Source organism: Hemibagrus wyckioides, linkage group LG02 (assembly GCF_019097595.1).
Source record: "Hemibagrus wyckioides isolate EC202008001 linkage group LG02, SWU_Hwy_1.0, whole genome shotgun sequence".
NCBI classification, from domain to species: domain Eukaryota; kingdom Metazoa; phylum Chordata; class Actinopteri; order Siluriformes; family Bagridae; genus Hemibagrus; species Hemibagrus wyckioides.
The window spans coordinates 11,144,671-11,167,966 of NC_080711.1; the positions used below are offsets into that span (position 1 = coordinate 11,144,671).

At 38.4% G+C, this 23,296-nt stretch overlaps 1 protein-coding gene across 7 annotated transcripts in view; it reads left to right on the forward strand.

Annotated features, from left to right (window-relative positions):
* Positions 1-23,296, forward strand: part of gas7a (growth arrest-specific 7a) — a 37,953-nt gene that overhangs the window by 6,970 nt on the left and 7,687 nt on the right. For 5 of the 7 annotated variants that reach the window (XR_009206568.1, XR_009206572.1, XM_058408877.1 and 2 more), the window contains 8 exons: positions 1,152-1,214; positions 2,934-3,019; positions 5,754-5,822; positions 12,654-12,743; positions 13,905-14,020; positions 16,724-16,798; positions 16,978-17,056; positions 17,700-17,831. Coding sequence is in view for 5 of the 7 variants with exons in the window: in XM_058408877.1 (XP_058264860.1) it covers positions 1,166-1,214; positions 2,934-3,019; positions 5,754-5,822; positions 12,654-12,743; positions 13,905-14,020; positions 16,724-16,798; positions 16,978-17,056; positions 17,700-17,831 (696 nt within the window). In the remaining 2 variants the exon portion in view is untranslated. Of the gene's footprint in view, positions 1-1,151; positions 1,215-2,933; positions 3,020-4,256; positions 4,530-5,479; positions 5,823-12,653; positions 12,744-13,904; positions 14,021-16,723; positions 16,799-16,977; positions 17,057-17,699; positions 17,832-23,296 lie in introns of those variants that run through there. The other 2 variants (XM_058408889.1, XM_058408869.1) reach the window with 2 other exon arrangements.

Below are 23,296 nucleotides of genomic sequence, written 5' to 3' on the forward strand. Positions count from 1 at the left end.
TTACCATGTGCTGCTGCTTTTACTTCGTAAACAGTTTGTGTTCTCAGCTTTTCTTCCTTTAAATATTGTTCAGAAGTCATCATTGCCAGTGCTGTGCAGACAGTCTGCACTGTTTTTTTCCCATTTATACAGCCAGCTATCAAAATGAATAATCCCCTTTTCTTCCTCTGTCAAAAATTACAGCCCTCAATTCATTATCAGCTTACTGAGACTAACCCTGACGTGCCCTTTCCAGATATTTATTCCCGTAATAATATTTACACGACTGGCTGCCAAATGGTCACACTAAACCAAGACTACTATTTGAGACTGATTACCAAATAATGCTTGCATAAGAGAGTTTTTTTTTGCTGCGAAAATTGGCTTATCGCTCACTGCCTGGACACAACTGGAGTGCTTGTGCAAAAAAAAAAACCCACTCTGTCTCACTTCACAGCAAACATTATTAGAGCGAGTGAGGAAAAAAATAGTTGTAATAGATTGTAGGCCCTGCAGTGAAAAGAAGCATTACACTTGGTAGAGGACTATATTGTACTATTGTACTCCTACACCCTGATCTACTAAGATCCCAAATAATTTGTGTTAATTTGTGTGTGCAAGGGGATAAACTGAGCTAAAAAGTTGCCAGATTGTGGGCAATTTGCAAAGAATAATTGTTTGAATTGCATCACGGTATTTGTAAGGTTTAGAAATGAGGAATTTCCGTATGCTTTTTGGAGTTCAGTCTTCTAGAAAGACAAAGTGAAGTGAACTTTTCCTGGAGCACATTTTCTATAAACTATAACAACGACGGTTGTGAGATGCATGGAAAAGTTACACAAATGTAGTATGAACACAAAATAAGAGCGGGTATCCCAGGCTATGTCTCAAACCCTTTTCACAGGAAGCTTTGGTATTGCATACAGTTCATGGATGTATTCATCTGTGCACACAATCATCATTCCTGAAGAGACTTAATCTATTTGCATTGACCTGCCTGTGTTTCGTAGCCCAGACTGCCTAGTCATTACACACACACCATGGAAAATGAAGGATGCGCTGTTATGAATTTGTTTTACCATCTAAAAATATAGACAGCTTATAATGGCTATTTAATGGCTTAGGAAATAAATGACCTCTGCTAATGATGTTTATTATTGTATATTTTTCAGAAACAACGTTGAAGATGCCGTCTACTTTAGCCACAAAGGCTACTCATACACACAAAACCTCAGGTGACGTCACACTTAAACTGCATTACTCAAGTTTCACTCAGCTCCTAATGTTAAACATCTTGTTTAAATCCTTAAAAATAATCAATATTAATATCAATTACACCTATTATATAACATGCCTTCATTGACTTCTGTAAGTAAACGTGTGTCATTTAGCTCAGGCAATTTTAAAATGAGACATTATAAACATTTATGTGTATGTATATGGATGTCAACACTACACTTAATTAAAGACATACTATTCATATACTCATGCCAAATAGTGATCAACGTTTTACTGTATCCTAGTTAATACATTAATACTTGTGGTATGTTCACTCTTTGGACCCTTTGGGTCTGTTTGGGTCAAACTGAACCAGGACATTTCTGAGAAAAAAACTATACATAAAAGTCTTTAACTCAGTCACAAATGATATAGATAGATTTCGGGTTAATGTTTTCAATTAATAGATCACATTTAACAATAGAAGTGTCATTCATTTTTGTGATACAGTTATAATTTCTATAATAAATGAATCTAGAATATACTACTAATCTAGAAATAATACTGAATTGAAAAAATTTTTTTTTTCCTGTCCCTGTTTATTATTGTGAACTGATTTATCAAATACAGGCGATGAACAACAATAGAAGCACAAGAAGCAAACAATTATTGCAGTCACTGGCTATGAAATACAGCTCTCAAAAATGCATCTGCAAATGCAGATGTTTTACAACAAATGCAAAACACTTTTACTCAAAATATAAAACGGGGTCAATTTGACCTGAACACCACAGAAGGATTAAAAACGAGGGCAATAGAAACAACAGATCCTCTTATACACTTATGATTTAAGTGACAAAATCTAATGTGCTTGTTCAGATACAAATACATTAACGTATATAAGGTCCGCAGTCTATACGATCTGATTTCCTGTCCTGCATATGTGTATTCCAGTCTCACTGCCGTTCCAGTCCCGGCACATCATTACACATTATGTTCGATTCAGGAAAATGATTTAATTGATTCTAAAATTAATTTTCCATCCTAAAACTTTATGGCTTCATAATAAGCCTGGAATTTTTAAATATATATTTATGCTACAGTGCTTATGCTCATGTCATTTTAGCCTGGGAGTGACAAGTGGTTCTGAATGAAATTATAACATGAGATAATATGAAAATATTAAATGAAAGGTCCATGCAGGCTGAAGGACAACATCCAGAGACTCCTGTGTTATGTAGCATTGGAGCAATGTGTGTCAAGACATCAGTCAGTGAGTCAGAATCTCAGGGACAAGAGACATAGACATAGAGGGAAGGAGGGAAAGAAGGGAAAGAAAAAGGCAGATAGAGCTAGTGTCAGTGGTGACGCCGCAGAGGTTATGCTCGTTAATGGACGTCCCTGAGGGGGGATTAGAAAAACAGCTTGCGACTCCCAGTAGAGTTGCACACTGTGTGGGCTGGCTTGAACCATCTCTGCACCACACTTACTTCATCTCCCTCATTTATCATGATGTACATCATTTATCAGACTGATGTTGCCAGTGTCATTTGTTTTCATGGAATCATTCATCACGCATATATGAAGGTGCCTGTTATTGTGGTTACTCTTTTAACAAAATGGTTGTTTTATTGTTCAAAACCCTAAATATCTATATAGGAATTGTTGTTTTTTTCATATTGTAATGACACATTGACTTCTAACTGATGTAAACCTCTGATCTTATATGCTTTCAGCAAATGGATCACAGTCTACTGACATTCCTGTGAAGCGACTGGAGAAGGTAGACCGGAAGGTGCGGAAAGTCAAAGTGAACAGCCAGGTACAGTCCTACTTGGGTAGGTCAGGGATGGGATCTTTATAAAGATTGATCCGGGTGTCTGTTTCATGCATTATTTAAAGGAGGAATGTCAGATTCCATTCCTGAAAGACTGCAGCACTGCAGAATTCTGTTCACATCTGATTCAGCTTATCAGCTAATTACCAAACCTTCACAGGACAAAATAAACCACTGTAGAGCTGTGAGTTTGACACTTCTCGCTTAAAGTCTGAAGAATAAAAGTGCCCCTTGAGATCACACTGCATCAGTGTATCTTTTATTCAACAGGATGACTTTTACCCTGCCATCCTGGGAGGATTTTGTATCATTATCTCAGCCCTTTAGCCTTTTCTTCATCTCAGACGTACGCTCACATCCTTAGTACTACTATATGGTAAGATGTTATGCAAACAATGTTGTAGCCCCGCAAGTCAGACATCAAGCTTTGGATAGTATGGTAGTATGAAAGTATGTTTTGTTGCTAAATGGTGCCACATACTTTCAGCAGAAGAGGTCACTTGACTGACATTGACAAGTGACCTGCCAAAGTTTTTGTGTTACTGGTGTTAGTAAGTGATGTTATAAGGCAGTATTTCAATCACACAACCATATTCAGTTGAATTAAGTTTTATTTGTATAGCAATTTACAGAGCAGCTTTACTGAAATATTGAAATTCAGAATAAAAATGACAAAGCTTAAAAATTAAATGTACATTTATGCCTAATGAGCAAGCCAGAGGCAACGGTCCCATATCCTGTTTAGGAAAGCTGCTGTTGTCACAAATGTTTCCCCTCAAGATTTTAAAAATAAATTAAAGAATGAAAAAAATTTATATACACAGAAAAGTAAGTATCAGACACTTGGTGCTAAGACTGAATAGATATGCCTTTGGTATTACTAGATATGAAATCACACACACCATCAATATCTTATATTCAGCAGGGTACCACTATGCCATTGATACGATCATAAGTATGGCATCACTACATGCTTAAGAAATAAAAGTTGGAGCTTGTGTAACATCTGTGCCAAATTTAAGTCCTGGCAGCCTTCTACCACTTCGTCTTTTGAATTCGATGCCAGGCTCAAATCAAATGCAAGCTCACTTTCAATCGAACCCTTCACTGTTTGTCTGTAGGCTTTGGAGCCACCTGCAAGGCTCCGTTAACAGTAATGCTTGAGTAGCAGAGGAAATCAGACCAAGCAAAGCTCTAGGCAAGTCACGTGGCTCCCTGGCAGTGGGATGAGGGCGTGGGCATGCCAGCAAGCAGACTGGAGCACAGGCCATATGGGCGTCCCGCTCCTGGACACTGGCACGTGGTTAGCTCCTGATCCAAGGCCAGGTTCAGAAAAGACTGAACGGGAGAGTCATAGCAGGGAAGGGGTGTGTTAGATTGGGACGACAGGGAAAGGAGGTCGAAAGGCAGTGTGGAAGCGGGAGTGGATTGGCAACGGCAGGGCACAGAACAAGACAGGCAGTGTGGGGCAGCTGCCTCCATGTTCCTGAGAAAGGTGAGAGGCTGTATTGTTGTTTGGTGCTCAGTCCTTTTTTGTGGTTCAAGGATTTTGCTTTTCAGGTGAGTCAGTGTGTGTGGGTGTGCGTCTTTGATCAGTCCCATGTGTATATTTGTTAAAAATCATTTAAATGTTGCATCAGGATTTACACCAAATAGAACACGGTTGTTTTGCTCAGACAGGATAGTGGACATGCAAACACTGACAAAGATCCGAACACAGGAGTGATAAGGGATGCAGATGAGTTTGGGTGTAAATATAGCACCTGCACACACGGTCTAGATTTCGTGCCTTCACAAAACACACCAGCAAAGACAGATGCACACTCTTCTCACTGCCTTCTACTGTGAATACAGCTATCATGTGACCCTAACACAGAGATAAAAATCCCCCCTTTTCACACTTACAGGGACGTGAAGGCTCTTCATTTTTCATTCCCTTTTCTCAGTCTCGCATCGTGTATTCAGCTTACCTCTTATCATTCGCCTCTCAGTACTTATTACACAGCCATTTCTCCGCTCACACTCCCTCTCTTTCCTTCCTTCTCTTCTTCTCTTAATCAAACACACATAGGCATGCTGAAGAAGACGTGGGGTGTGGTGCGGTTTGAGTAAAAAAAAACAACAAAAAAACATTGATGCTTTCTTACCCACTGTCTCTGCTACAATGTCTCTGTCAGGTTCTCTTCATAGTATTTCTCCTCCAGCTGTCTTGTGCTTTGCCTGCCTGCCTCTCTCTCTAAGTTTACCTCTCACTCCCCTTATTTTTACTGTATGCATGTGCTCAGCATTCTTAACACTAGGTCTGTAGGTGTGTCACACCTCCACTCAGCCACTCACTTACTCATTCAGCCTCGCTGTCTCACTCACTTTACCTTTCTGTCTCTCTCTCTCTCTCTCTCTCTCTCTCTCTCTTTCTCTCTCTCTCTCTTGCTCTCCTCATTGCAGTTGCACTATCACAAACCCCCCTACTCTTCAACACCACTGGCACGCCCCTCTCCCTACACACACACGCGCACACACACACACACTCACATAAACACAGCCCACTCTGCGCTGCTCACCACGGCAACGCAGGCAAGCAGGCAGACGGCAGGCGGGAGACACAGTGGAAGAGAACGAGTGAGAGTGAAGGAGTGAAGGGACCACCTGAGAGATGGAGACAGAGGAAAGCTTTGACACAGAGGGCAGTTTTGACGATGCCTCCTGTCTCTCCCCACAGAGCCCCGGGTCCCTCTCACCAGCCAGGAGACCGAACAAGGAGAAGGAAATCAAGGAGACCAAAACCACAGTGAGTCTGGAGAAACCACACACACACATAAATTCACAAACGTAAACAGCACAGCTGGAATACTCCAGTGGCTGATTATGCGCATACTGACTTAGTACTGATTGTATTGACATCCTCAGGCTGTAGCTCCCAGTCCGTCCTGGGTAATGGATAGCTAGTGACTAAAGGCAATGCTTGATTGATTATTTTCAATCACTAAGCGATAATAAGAGGTTGAAATGTCACATAGTTACACTTTTGAAACTGGCCAGGGGGTTGTAAACTCCTGGAGTGTTGTGCTGATGGGAAACATCTGTTCACTAGCTTAGTGCCACTTGCTTTTAGTGTGTGTGTGTGTGTATGTGTGTGTGTGTATATGTGTTCCCTAATGGAGATTACATCATTGGTGTTTTACATTGTGAGCACACATTGTCAACTGTATATTGTTCCGTATCAAGTGCATATCACAGTGGCTGACACTTTGAGCTTGTGTGTTTGGACAGCTGTCTTACAACCTGTCTTAGTAACATCAGAGTGGTCGTAGCGTGTTGGTGTCTCGACTTCCTTTTCATTTCTTTCGGAGCCTTTTCCTTCTCGATCTCCAGAGACTACTTGGCATTCCAGACTTTTAGTGTGTGCGGTGTGTGCAGAAAAGCTCTGGCATTGCTGACAGTGACAGTGTGAGACTATTTTCTCCCAGAAGCGCACTGCATGCATCATTTCTGTTGGATATATACAGAGAAATATATGGAACACACACAGTACTGTGACAGTAGCCATGTTGGGTTCAGGCATGCTGGCAGATCAGTTGATGCCAATCTTGTGTGTTGTATTCAGTTGTGGTCCATTTGCGATGTGCATTATTGTTATAGTAAAAGGTTTTCATGCAGCCAGAGGAAGGTTTTTATGACATGGCTCCAGATTCTGCAGGTCATCAAGGATCTATATCCCTGGGAGTCATGTGATCTTTTCTCCATTTGTAATTGCATTAACGTACAATAATAGCAAATTATATTCCGCATATAAATGCGTAGGCAGTATATGACATATGATATGCACATCAGAAATTCCCACCTCCTGTTGTAGTATCGTTAATCTTACTGTTTTTTTCTATTTCTTTCTTTGACACTGGTACTGTGAATCAAGGAGAAGGATGTATGTAATTTTTATCTAAAGGCATTTATCTGAATGCTCGACTGACAGGCTATAATTCAAAGCATAATGCTGCATACAGTTATGTAACCAGTGATATCTGCTTGAGATTGTGAGAACGAGAGAGAAAGAGAAAGAGAGTGTGAGGGAGGAAAGGAATGAATTAGGGATGCCGCATGTGCTGGAAAGCTAGACCGGACTTCTCGAATACTGTTTTGGATGAGGGGAGTACTGTTTCTGTCACACCAACAGGGCAGAAGAGCTGTCCATCATGGCCATAAAGCCCACCCACTTGGGAGAGATAGCTGCAGCCCGGGGAATGGGGAAAGACTTGGCTAGTCCAGTTTCCATGGTGACAAAGGCACCAGAAGTGATTAATGGGTGGTGAAATGAAACACACACACACACACAGATAAAGAGAAGGTTAGAGAGAAATATGGATTGCGAGAGAGTGAAAGCGGACCTTTGATTTGTTTTTAAAACAGAGAAACATATCCCATGCTGTGTGTGATATTCTGATTGCTTCATATGCAGGTCTTGACAGATAATGATGGGTGTATTGAGTGAAGAAAATCCTATTGTGCTTCCAGTAGTGTGCATGGACCTGCAATAAATGGTTAATGGGAATACTGAGTACGGTCTGTTTGCATAATCAGCAGGCATACATGTATGCATTGCATTGCATGTCAATGGCTGAATATTGTGAGGCACTCTTACAGAGGTTTAACAGGCAGTTTTCCATGACAACTGCAATCAAAGCTGCTTTCGACCAATACGATGGGATGGCTCAGATATGTGGAAAGGCAGAGTTGTCTTTTTTCCTTCTGTGTCCATGTAAGACAAAGCCAGTGACGTGTGCAAATCTGTGAATCCAGACTCAAAGGCATTTTAAATGGCCCGACCCTTAATTCCCTCAAGCACTTGTTGCTTCATTTGTGGTGCAGAATAGGCTTAAAAATGTGCCTGAGACAGTTAGTTGAAGGAGGTTAAGTATTATTAAGTATTATTGAGTGTTATTTCATGCAGTTTATGTATTGGGTAATGTGCAATGTTTAAGGCAGGTGGATATGGTGGTGCTTTAGGGTAAAGCACTACACTGTTTCACAAAAGGAAAAAAAAAAGTATGTGTGCCTTCACAGTGAAACCAATTTGTTGCTTAGCAACAGAGGCCGAGCAGTCCACATTCTGTGTTCGAGATCAGCGATGTTTGCTACATCACTGTGTACATTAGTGTGTGCTTGTGTGTGTTTTCAGCAGTCCAGTGCTGGTTTTCCATTGCAGTGTGTGTATGCTGTGCCATAGGAAGCCTGGACCAAATGGAAGTTTATTTACTGGTTTGCATTCCTGAAGTTACTACACGCTATCATTATGTCAATGGTATTTGCTGTTCAGCAAAAAAACTGGGTGCTGGGCAGCCAACCAAGTATAGCCAGTGCACCTAAAAAGAAAGCGAGGGGGTTAACATACTGGTCTCTGACCCAGACTACACACAAACAAAGTGCTTACTCAAACAATAGACCTTTATAATACATTCATAAGCATTGTATTTACCTTATGTAGTGTAATGCTGGATGATTAATTGAAAGCATATGTAAAAAATGTATGTATTATGTGACTATAAATGACAGAGCAGAGGAAAACCTCTTTACCTTAATGTTACTGGTCTTTTTTTTAATCCTTTGTATTACTACTAACAACTCATTCATCAAGCTAGCACACACCTACCAAGTATCAATTCCTATTCCTCTAGCTAATATATGAATTTTAAAAGCTAGCAGCAAGATGGTTCTGAAATTGCTGGCATTAGTTGATACTAATTAAAATCACAGGATTTATCCGTAGATTCAGACTTACCTTCCTCACTCCTCTAGCTTCACACCATTCCTATTCATTTCATAGCAGTTACTGAATAAACAGTTATACCTAAATAAAATTCTCTAAGCATTAACCTTTTGTTCCAGTGTTTTTCAACCTAATCTCATTCCAATGCATTTGTAATTAAGATGCAAGATGTTTCACTGCATTGAAAAAATAATAAATTTTCTAAACGTGGACGTCAAAATTAAATTAAGTTATTTGTCATATATACAATACAGCACAGTGAAATCGCATATCCCATCCTTGGGGGTTGGGGTCAGAGCGCAGGGTCAGTCATGAAGCAGCCCCTAGAGCAGGATGGGTTTTGGGAGCCTTGCTCAAGGGCCCAACAGTGAGAGCTTGGTCTTCTGGTCAATGACCCAGAGCCTTAACCACTTGAGCTACTACTGCCAAAATGAGAGGATGATGATTTAATTCCATCTATAAAAGTTTCACATACATGTGGTGGGCTTAGAAAACCCAATACATGTAGCTGTAGCTCAATTCTGGAAAACCAAAAATGTCAAAAAATTGTGTTTTAGGACTATTTTTTTTTATGAAAAAAATTTCAGCAAAACAATTTTTCTACAATTTTTTGGCTAATCCTTTAAGAAGTGATCCGAGATCACCATAACTATTACTCTTTATGCTAAATGATCTCCTCTAATGCTACCGTAAAGCTTTCCCAAAAGTGCTGTATTCCAGTTTAGGTCAAAAGTTTTGCTCTGAGCTGTGAGCAGAGGCAAACCTGGGCTAACTAGCGGGGGTGGAGTGGTGCTGGAGCACATCAGTGCCGATAAATGAGCTAATTTAGAGCATGATGGGAGTCTGATTTAAACAACAGCAATGACAAATGTAGAGGCAGCGTAATGGAAAACTCAGTGACCGTGACAATTGGTATGATCTCCTAGGGAGGTAATAAAAAGAGACTGGGCACAAGTGTGTAAATCAAGACATTCGACTCGAGCACACCTGGGACACATGAGGGTGTGTGAGTATGTGGTAGTAAGCTCATGTGTACAGTTTTTTCAGTGCATTCACAGAATGTAACCCCCGACATTTTATGTACCTAGAGTATTTATGTTCCGAAGAGCACTAATGCATAAAATACAATAAAACATTCTGTAATCTGAGACACGACTCTGGCATTAAAGCTTATCAAAGGGTTATCACATGGAACTGCACAGGAAGTACCTGTTTTATTTACAGATTTGGCCATGCAGAGATATTATGACTCACTCCTTGTTTCCTTTGAAGAAAAAAAAAGAAATCAATTCAGATCAATTTGTCATGAATTTAAATACAGCTGATGTTTGGGAATCCATGTGAACATCATATCCTAATTATGAACAAATCTTTAGAAAATGTCTCTGGGAATTGAGAGCCATCTCCATGCAGTGTGTGTGTGTGTGTCTGTGTGTGTGTGTGAGTGTCAGGCAGAAGGAGCTTGCTGTTTGGCAGTTGCAGGGATGCAGTGCAGATGGTGAACATTACATAATTGTGGGTCTAACAGGCTAATTGGAGACGCTGTGGACCCGAGAGTACTCAAACAGACTGTGTATTTTATTGGTGGGTACACTCGATTCCTACTTAATGAGCATTGCTAGATATTTTATTTACTATAAACTAGGGGAAAAAATCTTATTCTGTTTGAACACATCCTGGTTCCTGGTTTCTAAACCTTCCACTGCCTGTCTCCTTCCATCCTTCCTTAGGCATGTTAGGTAACAGCCCAGATGACCGGTTCTTTGCTGACATTCACCCAACAAGCTATATATGTCAGCGTGTGTGTGTATGTGTGTGTATATATATATATATATATATATATATATATATATATATATATATATATATTTATATAATATATAAATATATATATATATATAGATAGATAGATAGATATAGATAGATATATATATATATATATATATATATATATATATATATATATATATATATATATATATATATATATATATACACATATACACACTCACACACACACACACACATGTGGACCTTCCAATGACAGAATTGTTAATGCAGCTATTTAATCCAAACATTTACCTCAGTGGAATCAGTGGAGTCTTTTTTGTGTTTTAAGTTTTATAAATGGAATTTATGTATTAAAAAGGTAAGGAAGCAATCATATAGGAACTTACCATGTGCCCCCACAATATTAAACCTATTAGACATTTCTCAGACCCTCACCCCCACCCCCAAAACGCACGCGTGCACACACACACACACACACACAACACACACACACACACACACACATATACACACACACACACACCATAATGCTCTCCATTTATCTCACATTACTGCATATGTACCAAAATGATATGTGATGATATGATATAGATGTACCCCTATTTTGTTGTCATAGCACAACAACAGAACACAGAGTATTGTAGTTTGCAGTACAGAGCAGTGACATATCCACATATCTTGGAGACTTGCCTATTAGAACACAGGTATTCTGATTGATTCTGAAAGCAACGCGAAACCTTCCTGCATGAATGACAAAAAAGGAGGAATAGGAGAGAAAAATGCTCATGACAGACCATGACAGGTGAATAACCATAACACTGTTGCACTGCATGATTTACATATAGTTTACAGTGTATAGAAATATGAATTAAATGGATATTTGTTGAGTTTGCACTGCATACACTCATGCGTAAAAAAATTCAGGATGGAATGGGGATGGATTTAAACGCTGGGTAAAATGGAATTGTGAGTGCTTTGTGAGACACGGAGCTACAGAGCAATTCAGAAATGCTTTAAGTGCAAATAGTCATTACACAGTGAGACTGAGGCACTGACACCATGTGAAGCGTATCATGCAGAGGGGATGAGCGCCCCATTCCTGTCACCATGTTGCTGTATACTGTATGCACTGTATGTCTAACAATGCATGTATTGTGTTACAGCTGCTCTATTGTGTTGTATTTATTATGTTGTACTTGCACTACTTGCACAGTGTGGATTTATTGTCCTAATTCTATTTGCAGTATATTTTGTCTGGTGATTATTGTACCACACTGTTATGTCATAATTTTATAATATATTGCACCAAGGCCTTGAAGAATGCTATTTTGTTCTGCTGTTTACTTGAGTATGGCCAGAATGACAATAAAACTCTCTACTACTGTACTAGTTCATGGAAGGTAATATATATGATTTATATGTATTCCTGCGCTTGAACTGTTCTGGCATTGTCTCAGGCACCATTAAGGCAAACACATATTGTTTTCCATTTTTTTGTAATCATGTCAGTTTAAATCTTAATTGCAGACATAGCGGTATATTTTTGCTTCAGATAGCAAGATACCCTGACAGAATAAAATCATTTTATATATGGCATGTATGTTTGCATATTGAAATGTAGGCCTGCACGGGCTATTCTTGGCTCCAGATCATTTCCAAGTTAACTAAGTTTGTACAGTTTTGTTATTTGTGGTCAGCTTGTACAGTATTGGGTCATACTATATATCAAGGCAGTATTCAGGCAGCAGTCTGAGCCGAGTTATTATGCGATATTAAATTGTGGCGTGTTGTAAAAAACCATTTATGCGTTATGAATCCTATCCTCTCGTAAAATACAAAGATCCACCCTTCCATATGTTCTGGATATGGTGCTGCCTTTCTGAACAGCGCATTTGATTTATAGCTCCCATTTGTTGTGTGCAACATAAATGATGAGTGTAATTAACGATATAATATGTATTTCTGTCTGCATGATAATTCTTGATAAACTCTGAGATTAGAACTCCGATGCCGTTTTATGCTTTTTCTCCTTATGTGGGCCTGTTTTTCTACTCCATCACACTGTAGATCAACTTTGTGACGTTCCCAGTGGCACAGTCTACGCCTGAGCAGCAACTCCTTAAACCAAATGAGTGGAGCTACTGCGACTATTTCTGGGTAAGAGAAAATGAGGGAAGGGGAGGGGTGGTAAGATAAAGGGGTGGTAAGATATATATAACTTATTAGACATGTCCATATGATTGTTTAATACACCAGCAGAGAGTATTCAACTTCATAATCCATTAATCACAATTGGGAAAAATGTGAAGTAATACGAGAACAGAGAACACATTTTATTTTATTTTATTCAATTTTATTTATTCTGCATGGAAGCATCATCAGACGTGTGTAGTTTAGATAGAACAATGCTAAACACAACAGGTGAACACAGTAGGATAGTCAACCAATGACCAGACAGGGGAGGAAAGAGGGCCGAAACCAAAACAAAGGCACATGGCAGCGTAAACACAAACACATCACATGACCCCAAAACAGAAAGACACACACTAAGTACTAGATGCTGATGGTTTGTAATTAGCAATACTCCAGCACTTTTCAACTTAAACTCTGTCTACTGCATATGTAGCATATGTGATATTTATTATTAAGCATTTTCTATAGAATGCATTTTAACACTTTAAATAATGACTCCAAGTCATTCTTTGGCTCAGTCAGCATTACATCCCTCAAATTAAATGTGAGACGAGTTAATAAAACCTCTGTTATGTGTAAGAAAGCCGGTCAGTAGCTGTCAGCCCTGCAAACCATACACACACACACACACACAAACAGTATTAATCAACATTTAGTAATATTGTGTTGTCACACGTGAACATCCATGCTTGTGCATCAAAACCCTACACACACACACACTCATAGGATGAAAAGCACTCTCTCCTGAATCATGTAATCATGTACAGCCCCACACGTGATGTCATGCCCACACACACCCTCTGATTCATACAAGTTCATCCCCACACTCACTGACTCACCTATTTACCCACACACACACACACACACACACACACCCACACACAGTTCAGGTGTATGTATGTTTGTCTGAGTAGGAGATTGAGGGTGGGGTTTAGACCTTTGTGACCTTTCTCATAAACAAGACAACAACAACAAAAAGCCACTTAATTACTAATAAAAAAATATTTTAATTACTGATGTTATGAACATCATTTACCTATAATAATACAAAAGCCAATAGAAGTACCTCACAACAAACAAGTGTGTGTTTTTGTGTTGATTTACTGTTCTGTCTGTGGTCTTCAGGCCGATAAAAAGGACCCTCAGGGGACGACCACGGTATCAGGCTTTGAGGTTCTGCTGCAGAAACAGCTGAAGGGTAAACAGATGCAGAAGGAGATGGCAGAATTCATTAGGGAAAGGTACGCCAATCTCTCACACTCCATGGACATTTCTTAACCATACAGTAGCTTTGTTTTGTAGGCTGTGTTACAGGAATTCCAGATAAATCTAAAGGTCATGCAAGAGACAAATACTAATTAACCCAGCAAATGTTAAAGTTAAAGATGGAGGTATTGATTTGCTGATTGTCTTCAGTTGATCCTAAAGAGGTCATTTAGATACTAGAGTACCAAAAACACCAATATTATGTACACAATGCACATATTTGCATAGGTACACAATAGAAAGACATTAGTGTAAAGCAGTGGTGGGCCGTCAGGGCCAGCAAGGCCTTCTCTGCTGGTCTAAACAGCAATGATCTGAATCACTGACTTGCATTTTAATACAGTATATTTATTATATTTTATTAATAGCTTTTCTCTTGGTTGCTCTGCTTCCAGTAGTGTACATTTATGAGAGTATTTATCCAATCATATTTCAGCCAGTGGCTGACATCATAGTTTGCCAGGGTGAAAGAAATCTGCCTTAAGGCCTTCAGAATCAATAGTGCAGGGGCCCATAGCTTAAAATAATTGCCAATTGTTCCATTAACCAATCAGATTTTGAGTTGGCGTCACTGGGGCCATCTAGCAGGCATACGATTATGTCAGCAATTTCCCGTCCTTTGATTGGATAATTGGAGTAGTCAGAAAACTACAAACTAAATAAAATATATTTTAACTCACAATGGCATACAGAGGAGAAGAAATCGATTTGGTCACAGACATCCTTACAAATCCATTTTCAAGGCAGACTAATAAAATTGACTATTCCTTGTGAGGGGTGAAATACTGTAGCCTTATTTCTTTTTTACTTTGCTATTTAACGGTTGATTAGTATCTATTGCCATGGCATCATGATGGTATAGAGGTGGATTAATTCAGGAAGGACACCGGTGAAGGCCTAGCTGTGAAATGCACGGCCCGCCACTGGTGTAAAGCTAAGAACAGAAGATGAAATCGAACTGAAGCATTCATGTAGAATTTATGGTACATTGTGGTTAATTTTCAAATATTATGCCCTAATAAATAATAAAACTCTGTAGTTATTGCGGAAAATAATCGACTGAATGATTTAATTCAAAGTACAATTTTATATTAATTAAAGTATTCTCAGTTACATGTAATATTATTAAACATCCATGAGGTACTTCAGTTCCTGTTAACGTTATAGCAGGAATGAGGTATAAGTTTTTCCCTGACCAGCCTTTATTTTTTTCTTTAATAAAATTAGAACATTTCACCCTTAATGTTATAGAAAAACCGCAAAGCCCTCTGTTCTGTAAAAGATATCTAACAAACTGTTACAGGTTTACCTCAGACACTAGAAACTCCTTACCCAAAAATGCTAAATAAACATCTCCTCATGAAAGAAACAAACCCACCACTCAGATTAAAACACTGAAGCTTGCCTACAAAGCCCAAAACGGACCAGCACACATTTACATCAAAGCTCTTATCACTCCCTGCACTGCACCACACTAACTCAGAGCCCCTAGCACTGTTCCACTGATCCCACCATTTCTCAGGCTACAAGGAAGGTACACATCATGACTCCTGGCTGGTGGAATGAACTTCCTCTAGATGTCCGAACATTTGAGTCATGAGACATTTGAGTTTCAAACTTATGGTATTCTTAGTCCATGACCTAGTGAACCAGTATCGATGTGCTTGTTGATATAGACTTCTGCCGTCTGCCATAAATGTAAATGTAAAATGTAAGCAACCATACAGTTAGGCTTTGCTCATGGTAACATTAAGGCATATTATTAAGAAGCTTTCGAATCATCTGAGATCCTGAGACATAATCTACAATACCTGATTTTCAGCCGTATTACTTTGTTTATTCAATTACTGTTCCTGAAGTCAATTTCAGGTTTAATAAATTACAATTCAGGTGCTAAATTAAATCTATTTGAATTGGCTCAGCCAGCACCAAACATCATATTCATTAAGGTAAATGTGCAAAATGAACAACTCATTTGTTTTGCTCATGTGAAATATACAATCCTCCACAGACCATGAAAGTAAATCAGCATGCACAGTTTCTGCAGGTGTTACCAAGTTTGCATGTGTTTTAACACACTCTCTCTCTCTCTCTCTCTCACACACACACACACACACACACACAGAGTAGCATGCTGGGATCAGGTATTATGAACAGTGTGCTACCTACAACAACTTAGTGAATCCTACAGCATAGATGTCATTTACATAACGCATACATTTGTCACTTGGTCAGTTTTCCATTAAAGCGGCTCATCACACACAGTGTAGTAATCACTTTTATGGCCCAGTGCAAGACAAATTCAAGGACATCTTTGCTGAAGCTGTTTCACTGTCAGTGGTTTCTTTCATGGGACTTTCCTTCATCCCATGGTTTCTCTCTCTCAGCTTTAGCGAACAGTGAGTCATTATCTCTTTGCTTGCTTCGGAACAAGGTTGCCCTATTACGCAACTATGCCTATGGCATCATATGTACCCTTTATCAAATGTGTATCTCATGTCCACATTGTGTGTTTAATTACATTATTTTCAGGAAACTAGTTAGTTCAGCAGGTCTAGCCAGCAGTATTAGCGTTCTATCAGATGAATGCTCAGTAATTCAGTTGGTTGCAGTACTGTAACTCTGGGACAGCAGGTTGCCAGTCCTGACTGACTTTCCTATACATTCTGTCTTCATAGAATAAAGATTGAAGAAGAGTATGCCAAGAACCTCTCCAAGCTTTCCCAGATCCCGCTTGCTGCTCAAGAAGAGGGGTATGTAGAGCCAGATAATGGCAGGCTTATATATATATATGTATATATATATATATATATATATATGTATATATATGTGTGTGTGTGTGTGTGTGTGTGTAGTGATTGAGTGATTCATGTGTGTGTATAGATGTATTCTAGCTTTATTTCACTGCAGTGGCTATTCTGGCTTGTTTTAGGACACTTGGAGAGGCTTGGGCACAGCTTAAGAAAAGTTTGTCTGATGAAGCAGAGGTCCATCTCAAATTCTCCTCAAAGGTAGGATTCAGCAAAACGTAATATTGTCTTAAATGTGTTAACATACACATTTAAAGAAGATATCATATTGATGGATATATGCACACAAATATTTGGAAGGGTGTGTGTAAATATTTTCTCTTTAATGAGAGTAGAACAATGCTCAGAAATATTTTTTTATTCATAGCTCCTTTATTGACTCTAGAGATGCCAAGAAAATGTTGGTGCTCTCTTTCAGAATGCAGTAATTGTTGCTGAGACAGTAACTCTGTCCCTAGTCCAAACAACTCCCCCCAACACCCCACCCCCATCCCACCAAAATAAGGCAAAGCCTAGCAGCAGGAAGCACCGACTCATTATATCTGCAGTACCGATCCTGTAGAGACACACACAGCACTCAAAGTAGGATACAAACACTGATATACACAACTGCCCACTAAAAATCCTCATCCACAGTGGGTGCTTGGGTCCTTTTTCATACATACACTCACCCGTCTCACACACACTCGTACTTGTGTGGATACAACACCTACACTGACCTACACCTACACAGGTGTATGGATGACAGTTCTGTGGGGAGAGTGGGCTGTGGTTAAGGGCCGTTTGTGAGTGTAATGAGGTTTTTTTTTCTCTTCACACCAACCTTCCCACGTCTGCCTTACAGCTTCAGTGCGAGGTGGAGAAGCCACTGCTGACGTTCAGAGGGGACAACTTCAAGAAGGACATGAAGAAATACGACCACCACATTGCAGACCTGAGGAAACAGCTGGTCAGTCGTTATGCTGCTGTAGAGAAGGTATGTTCTAAGTTGTATGATTTTTTTCATAATCATTTTCTCTGTAAATACACCTTCATATGAGAAAAGTTTTAAGAGTATTATTGCCTATATTTATATCATTCAATCTTTAACTCTTACTTGAATTCTGTAAGGGTGAAACAATTATATCATAAACACACCATGACATGTGCTGATGTGAGCTTTTACATCCTGTCATGATAGCATGTTTGGCACTATGAAAGCTTAATGTACTTCCTAATATTTCCTAGATACGCTAGTTAGCACATGTTTAAAAAATTACGTAAGCAGTTTATGATTTCTGCCATAACATATTTTGTAATGTAGCCAGATAAAAGAAACTACTGTCTAGTGAGGAAACAATTGTTTGCTGAGACAGTAACCCTGTCCCTTGTCCAACAGTAACCCTCCTAAAAATAAGGCAAAGCCTAGCAGCAGGAAGCATCAACTCATTATATCTGCAGCAGCAATCCTGTAGAGACACACACAGCAAGCATGTTGAATACAACCACCGAGTTACACTAAAAATCTTTTGTAATACACACACACACACATACATAAATAGTGCCTGACATAAACACATTGTCATGTTCGATGTCATTACATGTCATAGATGTCATTACAGCTTACACCACATATCAGTTCTTTGCTAAGTGGGCTTTAGTTAGCTTAGCTTTTATTGTGTAAATGAAAACAGATAGTAAATAGTATTTATCTATTTAACCTTGGTGATGATTGAATGTATCTTGCTCTGATAGTAATTCTAAGGTATGAGCCATAATATCTGTAATAAAACATATGCTAAACATGGCACAGTTATATAAACAAATAGCAATAGCTACATAGCAATGGACAGGACTTGACTTAACATTGCATGACATGTACCATAGCACACTTAGGATGCTATTATGATGTGGAAGTAATATTTTAATGTACAGGTTTTCTATGCATACATTTTCTTTTCTGCTCAAATATCTTTAAATGTTGCCCAAATGTAAAACAAACAAGCAGAGCATTAACAGATTGTGTTGTATGCATCACTACCACCTCACCATACTGTATCTGTGCCCAGATTTCCTCATCCACAGCAGGTGGTTGGGTGAGGCATTGGGCTCAACTCATAAAAACGATCAGTTTGGTCCTTCCCACCAGAAAACAACAGCAAAATAGTGGTTTAATAGTGGAGAGTTTAGCATAGTGTAGTGTAGTGTAGTATAGTGTAGTGTATTGTATTGTAGTGTAGTGTAGTGTAGTGTAGTGTAGTGTAGTGTATTGTATTGTAGTGTAGTGTAGTGTAGTGTAGTGTAGTGTAGTGAAGTGAAGTGTAGTGTAGTGTAGTGTAGTGTATTGTATTGTAGTGTAGTGTAGTGTAGTGTAGTGTATTGTATTGTAGTGTAGTGTAGTGTATTGTAGTGTAGTGTAGTGTATTGTATTGTAGTGTAGTGTAGTGTAGTGTAGTGTAGTGTATTGTATTGTAGTGTATTGTAGTGTATTGTAGTGTAGTGTAGTGTATTGTAGTGTATTGTATTGTAGTGTAGTGTAGTGTAGTGTATTGTAGTGTAGTGTAGTGTATTGTATTGTAGTGTATTGTAGTGTAATGTAGTGTAGTGTATTGTATTGTAGTGTAGTGTATTGTATTGTAGTGTATTGTAGTGTAGTGTAGTGTATTGTAGTGTATTGTAGTGTAGTGTAGTGTAGTGTAGTGTAGTGTATTGTATTGTAGTGTAGTGTAGTGTATTGTAGTGTATTGTAGTGTAGTGTAGTGTATTGTATTGTAGTGTAGTGTATTGTATTGTAGTGTAGTGTAGTGTAGTGTAGTGTAGTGTAGTGTAGTGTATTGTAGAGTAGTGTATTGTAGTGTATTGTAGAGTGTAGTGTAGTGTGTATTGTATTGTAGTGTAGTGTAGTGTGTATTGTAGTGTGTATTGTAGTGTGTAGTGTATTGTATTGTAGTGTAGTGTATTGTAGGGTGTAGTGTAGTGTATTGTAGTGTAGTGTAGTGTATTGTAGTGTAGTGTAGTGTAGTGTATTGTAGTGTAGTGTATTGTAGTGTAGTGTAGTGTATTGTATTGTAGTGTATTGTAGTGTAGTGTAGTGTAGTGTAGTGTAGTGTATTGTAGTGTAGTGTATTGTAGTGTAGTGTAGTGTATTGTAGTGTAGTGTAGTGTAGTGTATTGTAGTGTAGTGTATTGTATTGTAGTGTAGTGTAGTGTAGTGTAGTGTATTGTAGTGTAGTGTATTGTAGTGTAGTGTAGTGTAGTGTAGTGTAGTGTAGTGTATTGTAGTGTAGTGTAGTGTAGTGTATTGTAGTGTATTGTAGTGTAGTGTAGTGTAGTGTAGTGTATTGTAGTGTAGTGTAGTGTAGTGTAGTGTATTGTATTGTAGTGTAGTGTATTGTATTGTAGTGTATTGTAGTGTAGTGTAGTGTAGTGTAGTGTATTGTAGTGTATTGTATTGTAGTGTAGTGTAGTGTAGTGTAGTGTAGTGTAGTGTAGTGTAGTGTAGTGTAGTGTATTGTAGTGTAGTGTAGTGTAGTGTATTGTAGTGTATTGTAGTGTAGTGTAGTGTAGTGTAGTGTAGTGTAGTGTATTGTATTGTAGTGTAGTGTAGTGTAGTGTAGTGTATTGTAGTGTAGTGTAGTGTAGTGTAGTGTATTGTATTGTAGTGTAGTGTAGTGTATTGTATTGTAGTGTATTGTAGTGTAGTGTAGTGTATTGTAGTGTAGTGTAGTGTATTGTATTGTAGTGTAGTGTAGTGTAGTGTAGTGTATTGTAGTGTAGTGTAGTGTAGTGTATTGTAGTGTAGTGTAGTGTATTGTATTGTAGTGTAGTGTAGTGTAGTGTAGTGTAGTGTAGTGTAGTGTATTGTAGTGTAGTGTAGTGTATTGTATTGTAGTGTATTGTAGTGTATTGTAGTGTATTGTATTGTAGTGTAGTGTATTTTAGTGTAGTGTAGTGTATTGTAGTGTAGTGTAGTGTAGTGTATTGTAGTGTAGTGTAGTGTAGTGTATTGTATTGTAGTGTAGTGTAGTGTAGTGTATTGTATTGTAGTGTATTGTAGTGTATTGTAGTGTAGTGTAGTGTAGTGTAGTGTATTGTAGTGTAGTGTATTGTAGTGTATTGTATTGTAGTGTATTGTATTGTAGTGTAGTGTAGTGTAGTGTATTGTAGTGTAGTGTAGTGTATTGTAGTGTATTGTATTGTATTGTAGTGTAGTGTATTGTAGTGTAGTGTATTGTAGTGTAGTGTAGTGTAGTGTATTGTAGTGTAGTGTATTGTAGTGTAGTGTAGTGTAGTGTATTGTAGTGTAGTGTATTGTAGTGTAGTGTAGTGTAGTGTAGTGTAGTGTATTGTAGTGTAGTGTAGTGTAGTGTAGTGTAGTGTAGTGTATTGTAGTGTAGTGTAGTGTATTGTAGTGTAGTGTAGTGTAGTGTATTGTAGTGTAGTGTAGTGTAGTGTATTGTAGTGTAGTGTATTGTAGTGTAGTGTAGTGTAGTGTAGTGTATTGTAGTGTAGTGTAGTGTATTGTATTGTAGTGTAGTGTAGTGTACTGTAGTGTAGTGTAGTGTATTGTATTGTAGTGTATTGTAGTGTATTGTATTGTAGTGTAGTGTATTGTAGTGTAGTGTAGTGTATTGTAGTGTAGTGTAGTGTACTGTAGTGTAGTGTAGTGTACTGTAGTGTAGTGTAGTGTATTGTAGTGTATTGTATTGTAGTGTAGTGTATTGTATTGTAGTGTAGTGTATTGTAGTGTAGTGTAGTGTAGTGTAGTGTAGTGTAGTGTATTGTAGTGTAGTGTAGTGTATTGTAGTGTATTGTAGTGTATTGTAGTGTACTGTAGTGTATTGTAGTGTATTGTAGTGTATTGTAGTGTAGTGTATTGTAGTGTAGTGTAGTGTAGTGTATTGTAGTGTAGTGTAGTGTAGTGTAGTGTAGTGTAGTGTATTGTATTGTAGTGTAGTGTAGTGTATTGTAGTGTAGTGTATTGTAGTGTAGTGTAGTGTAGTGTAGTGTAGTGTAGTGTACTGTAGTGTAGTGTAGTGTATTGTAGTGTATTGTAGTGTAGTGTATTGTAGTGTAGTGTAGTGTATTGTAGTGTAGTGTAGTGCACTGTAGTGTAGTGTAGTGTAGTGTATTGTATTGTAGTGTAGTGTATTGTATTGTAGTGTACTGTAGTGTATTGTAGTGTATTGTAGTGTATTGTAGTGTAGTGTATTGTAGTGTAGTGTAGTGTAGTGTATTGTAGTGTAGTGTAGTGTAGTGTAGTGTATTGTAGTGTAGTGTATTGTAGTGTAGTGTATTGTATTGTAGTGTAGTGTAGTGTATTGTAGTGTAGTGTATTGTAGTGTAGTGTAGTGTAGTGTAGTGTAGTGTAGTGTAGTGTACTGTAGTGTAGTGTAGTGTATTGTAGTGTATTGTAGTGTAGTGTATTGTAGTGTAGTGTAGTGTACTGTAGTGTAGTGTAGTGTACTGTAGTGTAGTGTAGTGTAGTGTAGTGTGTAGTGTACTGTAGTGCAGTGTAGTGTAGTGTACTGTAGTGTAGTGCACTGTAGTGTAGTGTAGTGTACTGTAGTGTAGTGTAGTGTAGTGTACTGTAGTGTAGTGTAATGTGTAGTGTAGTGTAGTGTAGTGTATTGTAGTGTAGTGTAGTGCACTGTAGTGTAGTGTAGTGTAGTGTAGTGTAGTGTAGTGTATTGTATTGTAGTGTAGTGTATTGTAGTGTACTGTAGTGTAGTGTACTGTAGTGTAGTGTAGTGTATTGTAGTGTAGTGTAGTGTAGTGTAGTGTAGTGTAGTGTATTGTATTGTAGTGTATTGTAGTGTAGTGTATTGTAGTGTAGTGTACTGTAGTGTATTGTAGTGTAGTGTATTGTAGTGTATTGTAGTGTAGTGTAGTGTATTGTAGTGTAGTGTAGTGTAGTGTAGTGTAGTGTAGTGTAGTGTATTGTAGTGTAGTGTAGTGTAGTGTAGTGTATTGTAGTGTAGTGTAGTGTAGTGTAGTGTAGTGTAGTGTAGTGTAGTGTATTGTAGTGTAGTGTAGTGTAGTGTATTGTAGTGTAGTGTATTGTAGTGTATTGTAGTGTAGTGTATTGTAGTGTATTGTAGTGTAGTGTAGTGTATTGTAGTGTAGTGTAGTGTAGTGTAGTGTAGTGTAGTGTATTGTAGTGTATTGTATTGTAGTGTAGTGTAGTGTATTGTATTGTATTGTAGTGTATTGTAGTGTAGTGTACTGTAGTGTAGTGTATTGTAGTGTAGTGTAGTGTAGTGTAGTGTAGTGTAGTGTATTGTATTGTAGTGTAGTGTACTGTAGTGTAGTGTAGTGTAGTGTAGTGTATTGTAGTGTAGTGTAGTGTACTGTAGTGTAGTGTACTGTAGTGTAGTGTAGTGTAGTGTAGTGTAGTGTAGTGTAGTGTACTGTAGTGTATTTTAGTGTAGTGTAGTGTAGTGTAGTGTAGTGTAGTGTAGT